General features: G+C 34.4%; 1 protein-coding gene across 2 annotated transcripts in view; it reads left to right on the top strand.

The window, feature by feature from the left end:
- HOMER1 (homer scaffold protein 1) overlaps positions 1-17,035 on the top strand; it is a 140,485-nt gene that overhangs the window by 74,491 nt on the left and 48,959 nt on the right. For both annotated transcript variants that reach the window (XM_009240845.4, NM_001131690.1), the window contains 1 exon segment: positions 916-1,055. In XM_009240845.4, coding sequence (XP_009239120.1) covers positions 916-1,055 — 140 coding nt within the window.

Raw genomic sequence — 17,035 nt, 5'->3', positions numbered from 1 at the left:
GATATTTCAATTGTGACATTTTATTGCCCAGGGATCATAAGAGGTCCACCAAGCTGCTCTTTAACAGTCTGGTTTTAGCACCTCCACTAGTTAATAGGTCTATCAAATGACTCCTCATTCTGATTTCCAATATCAAATTGAGATAATCTGATGGTGGCAGACATAAGTGTCAGCTTGAGCTTCATTTTAAATTCAATTTATTTAAAATGACATAAATTTTAATGTTATTTAAATAAATTTACTTTGAAAGGCAAATCTTAATGAAAAGTAGAAATAAGACAGGAAATTTTGTGAAGAAAAGTAATTCCATTATGAGTACCAGACAAGATAAGTTGAAATGCACTAACATCATTATAGATAATAGGTTATAGAGGCATTTCTTCTTGCTTTTCTAAGTAGCTCTATAGGGATTGAAAAGTAGGGCAGATAAAACGTGTTGCAAATTTCATTCACCCCTTTGCCCTCCCCGTCTCCTCATCCACTTCTTCTCCTGTACCCTTTCCATTATCTACTTCTTCCACCAAAATCACATCTTCTTGCATTTTTGTGCATCTTTTCTTCTGAAGTATAGTAATTCTTTGAATATCTTTTATTCTGACCAATTAGTTAAATAAACCAAACATTTTTCAATTATTTGAAACTGTTTCTAAATTGTGTTATATTTCCATTTCTAAATTGTATGTTTCAGAGAGTTTTCTTGTGAGTAGCCCAGCTTCAAAAAACTTTTTCTCATAGCTTGCCATGAATAAAAAATAAAAATTTCCACGTTTTATTTTTTTAAGTCTTTGACTCAAATTTCAGTTGAAATTTGGTTCATCAATAAGCATACATCAAAGGCAGTTTTAACCTCAAGATGATATTGTGTACTTTAACAAAAGTGTAACTATTTTTTATCCCCCACCCCTTTTTTTAAAGGAATCCGCAGGCGGGGATCTTCAGTCTCCTTTAACACCAGAAAGTATCAACGGGACAGATGATGAAAGAACACCTGATGTGACACAGAACTCAGAGCCAAGGGCTGAACCAACTCAGAATGCATTGTCATTTTCACATAGGTACAGATTCAATTCAGCAATTATGATTAAGTAAATGTGTAAATATGGAAATGTTTGGTTTCAGGAACCCTTGTAGTTACAAGCTTAGAGTGAAAATTCTAGGTTGACTTTGACTTTTTTTTTTTTTTTTTTTTTTACTGCTTCTGTTAACCTCAGAAATGAAATACACAAACTTTTTTATTAATTTATAGTTTATAGTTGCATAGATGGACTGCAGTGAACATTTCCTTTATGTAGAAAAAGGAGCACTAGGCTAATTAAAGTACAAATTGTTTTTCAGTGAAATAAAATCTTGTAAGTTGCTTCTACCTGTCTTTTAACATAGCCTCTAAAAGGCCTCCTTTATTTACCTGGTTTCTATTTTTGTGTATGTTCTTGAAGGTTATAAATTGGAATTTTTTTTTAAGTAGGCTTTCCACTCTGAAATTAAGCTTTATCATAGTCTTTGAGGTGATCTCACCACATGATTTCACAGAAGGAAACAGTGGGATAACTTTTAGCATGGGTTTGTTAATGTTAATGGCAGATTTATCTTTGCACACCAACTAACAGGAGATAAGTCTTCACTTGCTTTTGAATTTTGAAAGAATCTGTTTCTCTGAAAACATACTATTTATCCTAAATGTGTTCCGAACCAGTTACATTAATTATTGGCCGTACTTGTTATATTTAGGATGTAAGGAGGTCTGTGCAATTGCAATCTTGCAAATGTAAAACAAGTACCTATCAGTCATCTGTTTTAAAGTTAATTTTTTATCCTTCTTTGGAAACTTTTCACTAGGTTAGTTTTAGTCAAAATTAGGAAAACAATTTTCCTTCATTGAACATTTCTTTTGGAGACCAATTTTAAAAAAATCCTTTGGCATATTAAGCAAAACTGAAGTGAAGTGAGATATTCTTCAACCCTCTTTCTCATGAGAATTTTTATTTCGATTGAAATTTGTTGAATATTAAGGGCATAGGATTAAATATAGTAGAGGCTAACATTGAGAGACCTCACTGTCAGGCTGAGGAAGAAGAAAAAATTAGTTAAGGTTTTTTAAGGAATGGCCAGGTGCAGTGGCACATGCCTGTAATCCCAGCACTTTGGGAAGCTGAGGTAGGAGGATCACTTGAGGACAGGAGTTCAAGATCAGCTTGGGCAACATAGTGAGACCCCTGTCTCTAAAAAAATGTAAAAACTTAGGCCAGGCATGTTGGTGCACACACCTGTAGTCTTAGCTACTTGGGAGGCTGAGGCAGGAGGATCACTTGAGCCTGGGAATCCAAGGCTACAGTGAGCTATGATTGTGCCACTGTGTTGCAGCCTGAGTGACAGAGTAAGACCTTGTCTATAAAAAACAAAAAAGCCTTGTTTAGGAATGAACAGAGGAAAACTGACTGTGAGGCTATTCTAATTTGTTGCTAACAGTGCTAATAATTTTACATAAAACAGTAGATATATTGTGGAGTTATAGATTTATTGTTTTATTGTGGTATAACGATATTTTCTGTTTATAGTGATAAAGATGACTGAACACATGAAAAATTTTAGTTCTTTCTATCTGAATAATATGTTTACATTACATAGTCTTTTAAAATATGCAGTTACAATTAAATAATCATATTAGTATGCAATTTTAAAAAATATTTTACTATGTTGAGGAAAGGAAAAATTTTCTTCCTATTAAATTATATTTAACATATCCATTTAATAAACAGACTTAAAACTTCACTGAACATAATTATATACTTGATTTCTTTGGCTAACACTTAAATTGAGCCATCTGTGTTGAATACTGTAGCATTTAGAAATAAGAAATTTTGTATTTAACATTTGTAAAAGCTATTGTTATTTTACTTTATGCACCTAAAATTTTCTAAATGTCTACGATTTTGTTAATCCTTAGTATTTGGAGTTACTACCTGGAATTGGTCTTCTCTATGATTTTTCTCTGTTCTCAAGAGTCTAATAAGAGTTACTTTGACTTGAAGTACATAGCTGCTTTGACTACTGGAATTTATAGATGAGTCATGGAGATACTTGACAGAGTTCTGAATATAAAATTTAACAGGTCAATTTAAGTTTTTAATTATGTGAAAGGTATTACATAATCTTGTAGTTCTTATTGAAAAATACTTCACAGGATTTTTTAAGACATTCTCTGAACTTGTTTTGATTTTACATTAATCAGTATTAATCAGTATTCAACTAGTTACTTGACTGAAAACAAGATTTCCACCTGAGGTATAGAACATTGAGTATTTTAAGTTAATGCTAGGATCCCAGAATATCAGAGCTAGAAAAAACCTCAGAGATGATATAATCCATGATTTTCCAAACTGTGGTAGTTTGATATCAATTTAATAGGCCATTTGTGACTTTCTGAAAAATGAAATATAATGAAACCAAAGAGAAAACATTAGAGTAAAACTCATATTGAGAGTAGAAACTGTTTCAGTAGTGTACATATATGTGTGTGTGCTGATTATATTGTAAAATGTCAAAGTTTGAAAGTGTGTGCCTTTGGCATGTGGAAGACTAAATCCCAGAGGTTAGGTGAGTTGCGTAAGTCACATAGTTCATTAGTAACAACTGTGAGTCTACAACTCAGCTCTTTGATTCTGGTATGCACTGTCAGTTACAGTACATTAGGCAAATACCCAACACAAGCACCTTGTTGTGTCAGGAAGTTAGTAACTGTTCCTATCCTAGGAGACCTACATGGAAATAAGATCCATGTTTCATGATTAGAAACAGAATATTGAAATAAATTTTATTGAAATCTAAAACTCACAAGTTTTTAAACTGGGTACAGTATTATTTTTTCCCATCACAAAGGAACACAATTAAAATCTTATTTATTTAGAGACAGAGTCTCACTCTGTTGCCCAGGCTGGAGTGCAGTGGCTCAATCTTGGCTCACTGCAAGCTCTGCCTCCTGAGTTCACGCCATTCTCCTGCCTCAGCCTCCCGAGTAGGTGGGACTACAGGCGCCCGCCACCACGCCCGGCTAATTTTTTTGTATTTTTAGTAGAGACGAGGTTTCACCCTGTTAGCCAGGATGGTCTCAATCTCCTGACCTCATGATCCACCCACCTTGGCCTCCCAAAGTGCTATAAAATCTTAAGTTTTTAATGCTTATTTAGACTATATTGTCTTCCTTCTCCAGTATGTGTTTTAGCAGAAAACAATGAATAGCAAAAAAAATTTTTGCCGGTATTTCTGGGGTTTTAGTTGATTCCATTTTACTGCTAAATAAGGAGCAAAATCACTAGAATGTCTATGTGCTAAAAAAAAAAAAAAAATGGGGGGATATAGGGAACAGTGATCTAGTCAGTCAAATTAATTAAGAGTTGACTGTAGTAATAGCTACTTAGCAAGCCATTTGTTCTTTTCTTAAAATTCAAATTTTATGACTAAACCTCATGAATTTGTTAATTAACATGTCAAGAGAAGGTCCTGCTTTTCATTTAGCACTGAAAGTTTTAGTAATGTGGTTAGTTTGTTCTTTAAGTCTTTCTTAAAAAGTTACTTAGCTTTAGAGAAATAAGCAAGATTTAAAACATTTTTAATATTTATAACTTTTTATTATAAAAATTTTCAAGCATACATCAGAGAGAAAATACTATAATGAACTCCTATAAACATGTCACCTGCCTTCAACAGTTAATGAAAAAATGGCCAGTCTTGTTTCATCTCTGCCCTCATCTACTCCTCCTCCACTGTGTTATTCTTAAAGCAAATTCACAAATACTTTTCTAAAATTACTTTTGAACTTTTGAAAAACTTATTTACTAAGCTATTACAACTTTTTATATCATACCTGATTCAGTGGCATTATAGATTACCTTGAATCATTTACTACTTTCTTTGATTTTTAGCTATACAGCTGAACTAAATTTTAAATGTATGAGCTGCTCAATACTCCTTAGTCAAGTGCTATAGTACTGTATTATATCCTTGTCATAAACTATGCAAAAACATTTTTATTGAATAAGCTTAAGTGAATTAATACTGTTTTAGTGTAAGTACACTAAATTTTTTTAAAGTTTAGAGATGTGTAAAAAAGGGAGATCATGAGGATGAAATGTTTACTGATTTTTTGGGGGGAAATGTTATTAAATTTTATCTAAATTGCTATTTCTTTCAAAAAACATTTTTTTAACCTAAATGATAATGTCTTTTGAGATTGAGCAGGTATACACTTGAACATCCTTTGAAACCAATCTTAGATTAACTATATATCAAGTAAAGTCGCTATATACTAATAGGCTGGCATATATGTAAGAGGGAAGGTTTTGTTCTCTTTCCAGGGAATTCTTGTTTGCTTCATAGCATCAGCTGTCTAGAATTCTAGAATTTACCTTTTTTAAAAAATAAATAATAATAGATTTTTAAAAAAAGATTTAAAGCCACCGAAAATTATCTTGGAAATAGTTGATTTTATAGTATTCCAGTGCTGTCACAATGTAATACTGAAAACTAAAAGTTTTCATTTTGTTCATTATAATTTTTTGATCCTCAAATATGGTACAATATAGATAAATAATTGTTGTCATATTTTCGAGAGTTCAGAAAAGACATATACATTAGCAGTTTGTGAAGCTATTTTTGTATGGATAAATTTTAATAACAGTTTGATTACCTTGATAGAAAATGGGCTCTTTTAAACACTGGTTTATTTAGATTCTTCTGATGTTTAGATAATGTGTTCTCATGGTGCTTCTAGAATTTATGTATTTTTGAGGATACTGCATGTACCTTCTATTCTGTTAAAGAGATTGTTTTCTGCCACATTATGTGTTTCCAACAGATAATCATTAAAGGATGTATGCAGAAATATTATTTTCTAGCATATTAGTCTTGCTTTATATCAGTATAACTACAGTTTTATCACAATGTATGACATCTGTATGGGTTTACTCCATGTGTATTTATCATCAGAGTTTTAGAAACACTTTACTTTAAAACTATGACTAGGAATTTTTGTGCAATTTCAAAAACTAAATTTCACTGGAAATTTTACATAGCATTTTAACTAAATGCTAGTTAAATACAAAAACACCAAAATAAGTACAAAATTTTTATATTTAACAGAATAAATGCAAACTAAAATACAAAAGGAAGTGCTTAATCTTTTTTTTTGTTTGTTTTTCTTGAGATGGAGTCTGACTCTGTTGCCCAGGCTGGAGTGCAGTGGTGTGATCTTGGCCCACTGCGACCTCTACCTCCTGGGTTCAAGCCATTCTCCTGTCTCAGCCTCCCAGGTAGCTGGGATTACAGGCTTACATCACCACGACCGGCTAATTTTTGTATTTTTAGTAGAGACAGGATTTCACCATGTAAGCCGGGCTGGTGACTGAGGTCGAACTCCTGACCTTAAATTATCCACCTGCCTCGGCCTCCCAAAGGAGATTACAGGTGTGAGCCACCACGCCCGGCCCTGATCTTAAATATAGTTTGGATTTACTGTACTTTTAAGATGATAAAAACAGGAAAAAAGTGAATGGCTGTTAAGAGCTCTCAGGTACTATATTCTCCACACTGTGACATGTTTCCCTTTTTAATGGGTAGTAAGCAAATCTTAGATTATAGTAATAAACTAAAATAGAAATAATTTCTGGGGATAACTTTTGTTTGGATAAGACTGTGGACTGTATGTAAAGCTGGGACTTGATTTCAAAGAAGTGACTTTATCATTGATATAATTGTAGGTGAAAAATTTAAGTTGTAGGATTCTCCTTAATAATTGACTTAAATATCATTATTCCTCCACCATCAAACCTCAAAAACTAGATTAAGTTTTTCTAGATTAATTTGAAGGCAAGGAACATTTGTGAGAGATCATAACTCAACAATTTAGAGATGTCAATTTTTTTACTATAATTGTGAACAATAGTATTTTATAAGAAGTACGGTAGTAGTTTGGTCATGTACGTTGTTCTGCATTCTCTGGAAACTGAGAAGCAATTTATATATTTTAAAATAAGATGAAATAAATATAATTTAGTGACTAAGAGTGTTTATTAGCTTTCTGAATAGATACACTTTCATGTCTTGATTTTTTTTAAGAACTAACCTTCATTCTCTAAAAATTTTGAGGAAAATGTTAGAATTTGCTAAAACATTTTGTCAAGCACTATCACTTGGTAAAAATTATTTACAAGAAAAAAACTATTCTTCATGTGAGATAAAGACATTACTAACCCACCTCCAATGGCAATTAGACCCTTCCTCTTCTCTACCTCTGCCTTACTGTTATAATTAATGGGAAAGAATGTTCACCAGTCCATTCCTAGTGATTGTCAGTTTCTCTTTTCAAGAAGACTAGCTGGAATTACAGGTGTGATCATTTGCCATGGAACAGATTGATCCTAGATTAATTATGATCTTTTTCTTGTGGAGGGCTTTAAAAAATTCCTTTTTCCCCTCCATTTCTGTTCTTAGCCTGCTACATGGGGATTTCATTGGAAGGGAGGTAGGTGATATGGACGGTTTTGCTCTAGGACGTAGGGAAGAATGTTTTTTTCCTTTGGATTTGGCCATCTTTCCTCTTACCAAAATAGGGCCAAGATCAAGGTATAAACCTAGGCAGAGGCCAGGCAAGCCATAAAATGCGTGACATTTGTGATATATGTGACAGTAAATAGTGGTAAGGCCTTTGGTAAAATGGAGTGTGCAGGGTTCACCTAAACATATTAAAGCTGTTTAAAATGAAGCCAAAAGAGGTTGGAGACTTAGGTAACCCATATAGTTTCTAGTCTACATCTTTAAAAGGAATCTCTGTAAAGATTGGACCCAGTTCTTGCTTCATGGGGATAATACATAAGATTCATACTTCATGTGGAAATAAGGTCACAATCACTGATATTGAAAGTGGACATTCTCCAGGGACTGCCTTCCTTGTAGAATGTGTCAAATGTAGATATGACTGAACAGTTTAAATAAATGTACATTGTACTTTTATTTTCTGTCTGCCATTTTCCATTTAGAGTTTAGCTTGGCCGTGTATTCACTGTTGACAAAATTGTTAATTTTGGGGACCTTGTTTTATTATATCTCAGCTTTATTGAGATATAATTCAAATACTAAATAACTTAACTACCTCAGGTATACAGTTCAGTGGTTTTTAGTATATTCACAGAGTTGTATAACCATCACCACAGTGAATTTTAGAACATTTTCGTTACTCCCCACCCCCAAAAAACCCTGTACTCATTAGTAGTCATTCTCCCTACACACCCACACTCTCCCTCCACCTACCCTATGCAACCACTAATCAACTTTCTGTCTTTATAGATTTGCCTATTCTGAACATTGTGTATAAATGGAATCATAATATGTGGTCTTTTGTGACTGGCTCCTTTCACTTAGCATGTGTTTGTTTGTTTGTTTGTTTGTTTGTTTTGAATCTTGCTCTGTCACCCAGGCTGGAGTGCAGTGGTGCGATCTTGGCTCACTGCAACCTCCGTTTCCCGGGTTCAAGCAATTCTCCTTCCTCAGCCTCCCAAGTAGCTGGGATTACAGGAGCACGCCACTATGCCAGCTAATATTTTTTGTAGAGATGGGGTTTCACCATGTTGGCAGGCTGGTCTCGAACTCCTGACCTCAAGTGATCCGCCCGCCTCGGCCTCCCAAAGTGCTGGGATTACAGGTGTGAGCCACTGCGCCAGGCCAGCATGTGTTTTTAAGGTTGATCCATGTTATAGAATATATCGGTATTTCATTTCCTTTTCTTGTCTGATATTCTTGCTCTATGGATATACCATGTTTTATTTATTTTTATTTTTTTATTTTTATTTTTTTGAGACAGAGTCTTGCTCTGTTGCCAGGCTGGATCTCGGCTCACTGCAACCTCCACCTCCCGGGTTCAAGCAATTCTCCTGCCTCAGCTTCCCGAGTAGCTGGGACTACAGGTGCACGCCACCATGCTCAGCTAATTTTTGTATTTTTAGTAGAAACAGGGTTTCACCATGTTGGCCAGGATGGTCTCGATCTCTTGACCTCGTGATCCACCCGCCTCGGCCTCCCAAAGTGCTAGGATTACAGGCATGAGCCACCGCGCCTGGCACCATGTTTTATTTATCCATCCATCAGTTGATAGACATTTTGGTTGTTTCCACTTTTTGAAAGTTCCAATATTACGAATAATGCTATTATAAACATTTGTGTATGAGTTTTTGTGCAGACATATGTTTTCAATTCTCTTGAGTATATACCTAGAAGTAGAGTCACTAGGTTATGTGGTAATTCTATATTTAGCCTTTGGAGGAACTGCAAAGCAGCTGTGCCATTTTGCATTCCCACCAGCAGATATATAAGGGTTCTGATTTCTCCGTGTCATCAGCACTTGTTATTGTCTGTCTTTTTTATTATAGCCATCCTGGTTTAAGTGTGAAGTGGTATCTCATTGTGGTTTTCATTTGTATTTCTTTGATGGCTAATGATATTGAGCATGTTCCCATGTGCCTTATTAGTGACTTGTGGGTATTCTTTGGAAAAATGGCTGTTCAGATCCTTTGCTCATTTTTAATTAGACTGTTTGTCTCTTTGTTGTTGAGTTGTAGTTCTTTATAATTTCTAGTTATTAACCTCCTACCAGATAATTGATTTTTAAATATTTTCTTCAGTTCTATTAGTTGTGTTTTCACTATTTTTTTTTTCTTGTTGCTTTGCGGCACAAATGTTTTCATTTTTCTTTGTTTGTTTGTTTGAGACAGAGTCTTGCTCTGTCCCCCAGGCTGGAGTGCAGTGGCTCAATCTTGGCTCACTGCAAGCTCTGCGGCCTGGGTTCACGCCATTCCCCTACCTCAGCCTCCCGAGTAGCTGGGACTACAGGCGCCCGCCGCCATGCCCAGCTAATTTTTTATATTTTTAGTAGAGACGGGGTTTCACCATGTTAGCCAGGATGGTCTTCATCTCCTGACCTCGTGATCCGCCTGCCTCGGCCTCCCAAAGTGCTGGGATTACAGGCATTAGCCACCGTGCCCAGCCAATGTTTTAAATTTTTAAATAAGTCTAATTCATTTTTTTCTTGCTTACACTTTTGGTATCATATCTAAGAAATCACTGCCTAATCTAAGGCTACAGTGATTAACACATATGTTTTCTTCTGAGAGTTTTATAGTTTTGGCTCTTAGATTTAGGTCTTTGGTCCATTGATTTTTATATATGATGTGAGATAGAGGTCCACATCTATCCAGTTGTTCCAGCATCATTTCTTGAAAAGACTGCTTTTTATACACTGAACCTTGGCACCCTTGTCAAAAATCAGCTGATGGTAAATATGAGAGTTTATTTCTGGAGTCTTAATTATGTCCCATTGGTCTCAGTGTTTATGCCAGTACTACACTTTCTTTTTTTCAGACACAGTCTTGCTTTGTCACCCAAACTGGAGTGCAGTGGGGCTATCTCGGCTCACTGCAACCTCCGCCTCCTGGGTTCAAGCGATTTTCATGCCTCAAAGTGATTCTCATGTCTCAGCCTCCTGAGTAGCTGGGATTATAGGCATGTGCCACCACCCCCAGCTAATTTTTGTATTTTTATTAGAGACGGGATTTCACCATGTTGGCCAGGCCAGTCTTGAACTCCTGACCTCAAGTGATCCTCCAGCCTTGGCTTCCCAAATTACAGGTGTGAGCCACTGTGCCTGGCCTACACTGTCTTAATTAATGTATCTTTGTAGTTAAGTTTGAAATTGGGAAGTATGATCCCTTCGGTATTATTTTCAAGATTGTTTTGACTCCTCAGTACCTAGAATTTCCCTATGAATTTTAGTGCCTAGAAATTGTATATGAATTTCCTTGTGTGTTTCTTCGGTGAAACCAATTGGGATTCTGATAAGGGTTGTATTGTATTGAATATGTAGATCAGTTTGGAGCTCATGGCCAAAATGTTCCTCTTAATGTTAACTTTTGTGATCCATGAACGTGAGCTGTTTTCCCATTTATTTGGAGCTTCTTTAATTAATTTCAATGATGTTGTTTGGTTTTCAGAGTATAGATTTTCTTCTTTTGTTAAATTTATTCAGATTTTATTCTTTTTGGTGCTATTATAAATGAAATTGTTTTGTTAATTTCACTTTTGAATTGTTCATTGTTAGTATATAGAAGGATAATTGATTGTTGTATAGTGATCTTGTATCCTACAAACTTACTGAACTCATTTATTAGTCTTAATCATTTTTTAGTGGGTTCCTTAAGATTTTCTATATATAAAATTATATCATCTGTAAATAAAGATAGTTTACTTCCTCCTTTCCTATCAGGATATCTTTTCTTTTTTTTAAACTCATTGCTCTAGCTGGAACCTGTAGTACAGTGTTGAATAGAAGTGACAAGAGTGGACATCTTAATCTTGTTCCTGATAGAAGGAGAGCATTGAGTCTTTTACCATTAAGTATGATGTTAGCTGTATGTTTTTCATGGATGCTCTTTATCAGGGTGAGGAAGTTCCCCTATATTCCTAGTTTTTCAGTGTTTGTTTTTTTCTATTAATGTTTATTCCTGTTGATTAATGATTTCCTCTTATACCCTCAGAACTTGATGGCTTTAGGAATTTATTCATTGACAAATAGAGCAATATGCTTTCTTATGTTTATTTCTTAAAAGCTAATTGATGGTTTATTTTAAAGGAAAAATGAACGACTAAAGAGGAAGAATTCTTACTAAAATATCACTGTTTTTAAGAGCTCTTCACTGTGTATCAGTTTTCCTATGTAAAAATATGAAACCTTCCTGTCTTCTAGCATTTTATCTCTCCAAAATAGGTGAGGTAGCTCTTATAGAGTGTGGGAATGGGGGTACATTTGCTGTCTGATTTTTAAAGAGGTTTAGTTGATTTTTTCCTTTAATTTTTTTAATTGAAAGAAAATAATATTAAAAAACCTTGAAGGAAGGAAGGAAGGAAAGGGGAAGGGAAGGAAGGAAAGGAAGGAAGGAAAGGAAAGAAGGAAGGAAAGGAAGAAAGGAAGAAAAGGAAAAGACAGTAAGGAAAGAAGGAAAGGAAGGAAGGGAAGGAAGGAAGGAAAAGGAAGGAAGGAAAGGAAGGAAGGGAAGGAAGGAAGGAAAGGAAGGAAGGGAAGGAAGGAAGAGAAGGAAAGGAAAGGAAGGAAGGAAGGAAAGGAAATGAAGGAAGGAAGGTTGTAACATTCCATGGCCAACATGGCAAAACCCCATCTCTACCAAAAATACAAAAATTATCTGAGCGTGGTAGTGCACACCTGTGATCCCAGCTACTCAAGTGGCTGAGGCATGAGAATCGCTTGAACCTGGGAGGCGAAGGTTGTGGTGAGCTAAGATCGTGCCAGTGTACTCCAGCCTGGGTGACAGAGCGAGACTCTGCCCCAAAAACAACTAAAAAACAAACAAATACAAAAAAAACTGGATAAATTATAGGATTATTCTGATGAATATAATGCATGTTCTTATTAAATATGAATAAAAATACACATTCTAAAAATTATTCATTTCAAATAACTCTAATTTCTAGTGTAATTATTACTCTAGAAAAAGACTTAGCTTGTGTTTTTCCTTATTGCATTATATAAATGTCGGCTGATGATAATTTTAAAGGACCAATTATATGGTCAATACTTGTTTTACATAGACAGTGTTCTACCTAGTTTTTATTATAGAAGATTTGTTTTTCTGGATACATGTAGTTTTGAGTATTCAGCATACTTGTATATTAACCTTCAAGCAGTATATCAATGCCATAATTATGTCAAAGGACATTTTAAAGGCTGCTGTATGTACAAAGTGCAGAATTAAGTCACTAAATTAACCCAAATTTTTTTTTAATTTTTATTTTTATGGATACATTATAGTTGTACATATTTATTGGGGTACATGTGATATTTTGATACAAACATATAATGTATACCAATCAAATCTGGGTAGTTGAATATCTGTTACCTGAAACATTTATCATTTCTTTGTGCTAGGAACATTCCCCATATATTCTAGTCTAGTCATTTTGAGATAATAGAATAAATTATTGTTAAATATAGTTGCCTTACTGTGCTACAAAACTCTAGATCTTACTTATTCTGTCTAACTATTTTTATTCCCATTAACCAACCCCTTTTTATCTCCCACTCCCCACTACCCTTCCCAGCTTCTAGTAGCCATTCTATTCTCTACCTCCATGGCATCAATTTTTTTAGCTTCTACATATGAATGAGAATATGCAACATTCATCTTTCTGTGCATGGCTTATTTCATTTAACATAATGTTCTCTAGTTCCATTCATGTTGTTGCAAATGACAGGATCTCATTCATTTTTATGGCAGAATAGTACTCCATTGTGTATATGTAACACATATAGTACCACATATACACAGTGTGGTACTATTGGTAGATATCCATTAATCTATTGGTGGACACTTAGGTTGATTCTATGTCTTGGCTGTTATGAATAGTGCTGCAGTAAACATGGGAGTGCGGATATCTTTTTGATATACGGATTTCCTTTCTCTTAGATATGTACCCAGCAGTGGGATTGCTGGATCATATGGTGGTTCTATTTTTAGTCTTTTAAGGAACATCCACAGTTCTTCATAGTGGCTGTACTAATACACCTTTCCCACCAACAGGGTGCAAACTTTCCTCTTTCTATCCTCACCAGCATTTGCTATTTTCTGTCCCTTTGATAATAAATCCAAATCTTTCAAGTCTCATTTACCTGACACACTAAAGGATTTTTTTTTCAATTTTCATCAATTAAGGTTCTCCATGACATTTAATGTGACACAGTTAATGGAGAAAGGTTCCCTTCATGGCTGCATCGGTGTCTGTAACATGAGGCTATTGGAACTTTATATTAGCAAAAGTGTTTTCAGAAAGCATATTTGATCTTATGGCTTAATTGCTTTTTCTAATTGGATCATTTTAGGGTATGCTTTACTCACAATCTAAGTTACTGCTAAAGAGACCATCTAAGGTCTCTTTGACTCTACGAAATAATAGATTTTTTTTTTCTCTAGAGTTACAGAGAATGGATACTAGTAATTTGTTGTGTGAAGAACCATGTCATGGAGTGTTACCTGAGTCCAAGAACACTGCTACTATTAGTAGTTATATCTTTTCACCTTTTTAAAACAGATAAACTGTTCTGTCATTATTACGTATGGTCAGAAAGTCTTAGGTTCCATAGCAAGGAAGGAAGCTGATATTTAGCTGTACTTTATCTTTGAACCCATGTGATCTACTAGATGTTCAGCCTTGAACTAATACTAGACATATTATCACATCTGGGTTTTTTGCAGAGAGAGAATTATCTTGAACAGTAAGTAATAAAGAAAAAGCATAACACACCTAATAGTTTCTCCTCCCTTTCCCCTGTTACCGCTTTTTAAAAATTTTCTGCTTGAACATTTTGTCTTTTTATGGAAAAGCTGGACTCTTTATTCTCTTACATCCTGATATCTACTGGATATATTTTTGAGAGACAGAAAAGATCAGTTCTCCAAGTTAGATTTTTTTTTTTCCTACTCCGGAGACAGCCAGTTTCCCTTGGTGGATGATTTCTCTGATCATCTTTAGTTTTGGAACTTAGTGGAGTCACCATTTCTCATGGAAGAAGAGGATCTACAATTTTTCCTAATTGACAAGATGCAAATAGTCCCTGACTGAGAGAAACTAACATGGAAGAAACATGAAAATTTAAAAAGACCCAATCATCACAGCTTTAACTTGGAAGAGTCAAAAGAAGTAGTATCTTTAAAGAAGACACTTAACTGCTTGGATTCCTGTGTATGCCTAGATAGCATTTAAGCTATCTCCATGTAGAGGAAGAAGAGAATGACTTGGCGTGGCATCCCGTGTTTTGTTTCTTTGGCAAAATGCCGTTATACTTGCTCTGCTAATTTTTAGAAGATTTAAAAGCCTTTGATGGAGAAAGATTTCTGTTGGTTGAAAATCAAAATAGCTGTTATTTCTGATAAATATAGTGAAAAATTAGCAACCTGATCTTCCTGGACTTCTTTGTAGAACTGACTCATAGATGCCATTTCTTTTTAAGATTTTAAAATATAGCCAGTTTTCTACATGTAACCAGATACTAATATTTTGATCAATTTGGTTTGTTGTCATATGAGAACACTTACCTCCCTACCTCACAGGGATGTTGTGAGGCAAATTTTAAATGTTCCTAAGAAAAGTTTAGAAATAATAACTCTTGTGGGTAGTTTCTATAATCATAAGTTTTTGTTTATTTTAGAATTTACAAATGCTTTCCCATAGTTATGAGTAGACATTAGGTAACATTTTTAAATGGAAGATAATGCAGTTGTACTTGATTTATCGATGCTTATCCTTGTATAAAGAATAATTTGCATGAAATGTTGCATTTTTTTTAACCAAGAGCTTTTATACAATTAAAGAAAAGCTAAAGTAAAAATGTCTGGTTTCCCCCTTTATTTAGTTGAGATTTAATTATTCATACCTCTTCTGGAATCTTACACCAAGAAGTTATTTTTTGATTAAAATACTTAGAGAAAGGGTACTTCCTCCCCAAAATATGATACTAATACAATATGTGTGTTCTTCTATTATAGAAAGCAAATATTAAAGTTGGTGAAGACGTACTTTAGAAATAAGGAAGAAATATAACAGGATTAGTCATTACCTTAATAGTATTGCTTTTCTGGTATTTAAAACTTAGAAGGGCTTCTTGTATGAGTTCCCATTTTATTATGGGAATAGTTTATAGAATGTGTTCTGAACCTGATAAAATTCAAGAGAAAATAATTTCCTGGGAGAAAATGTGAATAATACAATGGTCTGTCATTGTTGTCATGTTGGTCTCTAAAAATATGACATTCCTACCATCATCTCTGTCTCAAAAATGAAGGGATTGTACTTAGGTTCTTTTAGCTGTGCCACCAGTCGTGTTCGCAGTCTTAAACAAAAGACTTTATCTCTTTGAGCTACAGTTTCCTCATATATTAAGTAAAAGGAGTGGTCAGGTGGGTAATGATTTCTGAATCTCCTTATCTTGATTATCTTAAAGTGATCCTGCCTTTAGTCTAGGAAATGAATAAGATGTCCACTTACGGCCTTCCATGGCTGAGCGTGAGATTTAGTACTGCCTTTATAATCATTAAAACACTGATAATATTTTGTGCTATATAAAAGAACCCATTACATAAGGCAGATTAGCCATTTCTGTCTTTAAATAGAACATTAGAAAAAAAGTAGTGTCCTATGCTTTTGCATTATGTACACACATAATTAAAATTACTGAAATTCCTTCCAGATGGCACCATGGATTAAAAATGTGTGATCCATCAGTTACTACTTTTCAACAATAATGTAAAATTAGCACAAGAGACCGCATAGCTTCATAGTATCCTGGAATAGATTATTATAATGGGATAAATTTCTGAACTACATTGCTAATAGCTAGGCTTATAGATTCAAACTTATAGATTGAATTAAATCTTCTATACTTGGGGATGGATTTTAGCAGTATTAAATCATAACCAGCAAAAAGAAACCAGAATGCAACTTGTGCTGTCTAGTGGCTCTCTTTGAGACATGGTATCAATCAATGGAAAATAGTGAAGTCAGTTATGGCATTTTTGGGAAAGCAAGATGTAAGCATTTAATAACTTTTACATACTGCTATACTTGGAAATATTGTAGACATTTAGTGCTTCAAGTAGTGTTTGATATCTCACCTGTGAGTCATACCTTACAGTCCTTGATATAAGTTCTAGACTAACTTAAAATGTTATACCCAAAAGGGCCAGGGAAGACTATCACTTGTTTTTAATTCAGTAAAGTTAGTGATAACAAATGAGAGAAAGATCATCTTTGTTGTTCTTCATGTTTCTTCCTTAAGAGATTATCTTGTCTCCACTCCCACTGCTTTACTTGACTAGCCAAAAAAAAAAAAAGAGATCATCTTTTAAGAGTCCATTTATTCAGCAATATCAGTATAAAACTTTAAATGCTAGGTAGTGAACACTATCCTTAGTACTTCCAAAAATTA

The sequence above is a fragment of the Pongo abelii genome, chromosome 4 (genome assembly GCF_028885655.2).
Source record: "Pongo abelii isolate AG06213 chromosome 4, NHGRI_mPonAbe1-v2.0_pri, whole genome shotgun sequence".
Taxonomy (NCBI): Eukaryota; Metazoa; Chordata; class Mammalia; order Primates; family Hominidae; genus Pongo; species Pongo abelii.
This window is presented reverse-complemented; position numbering and strand designations above follow the sequence as displayed.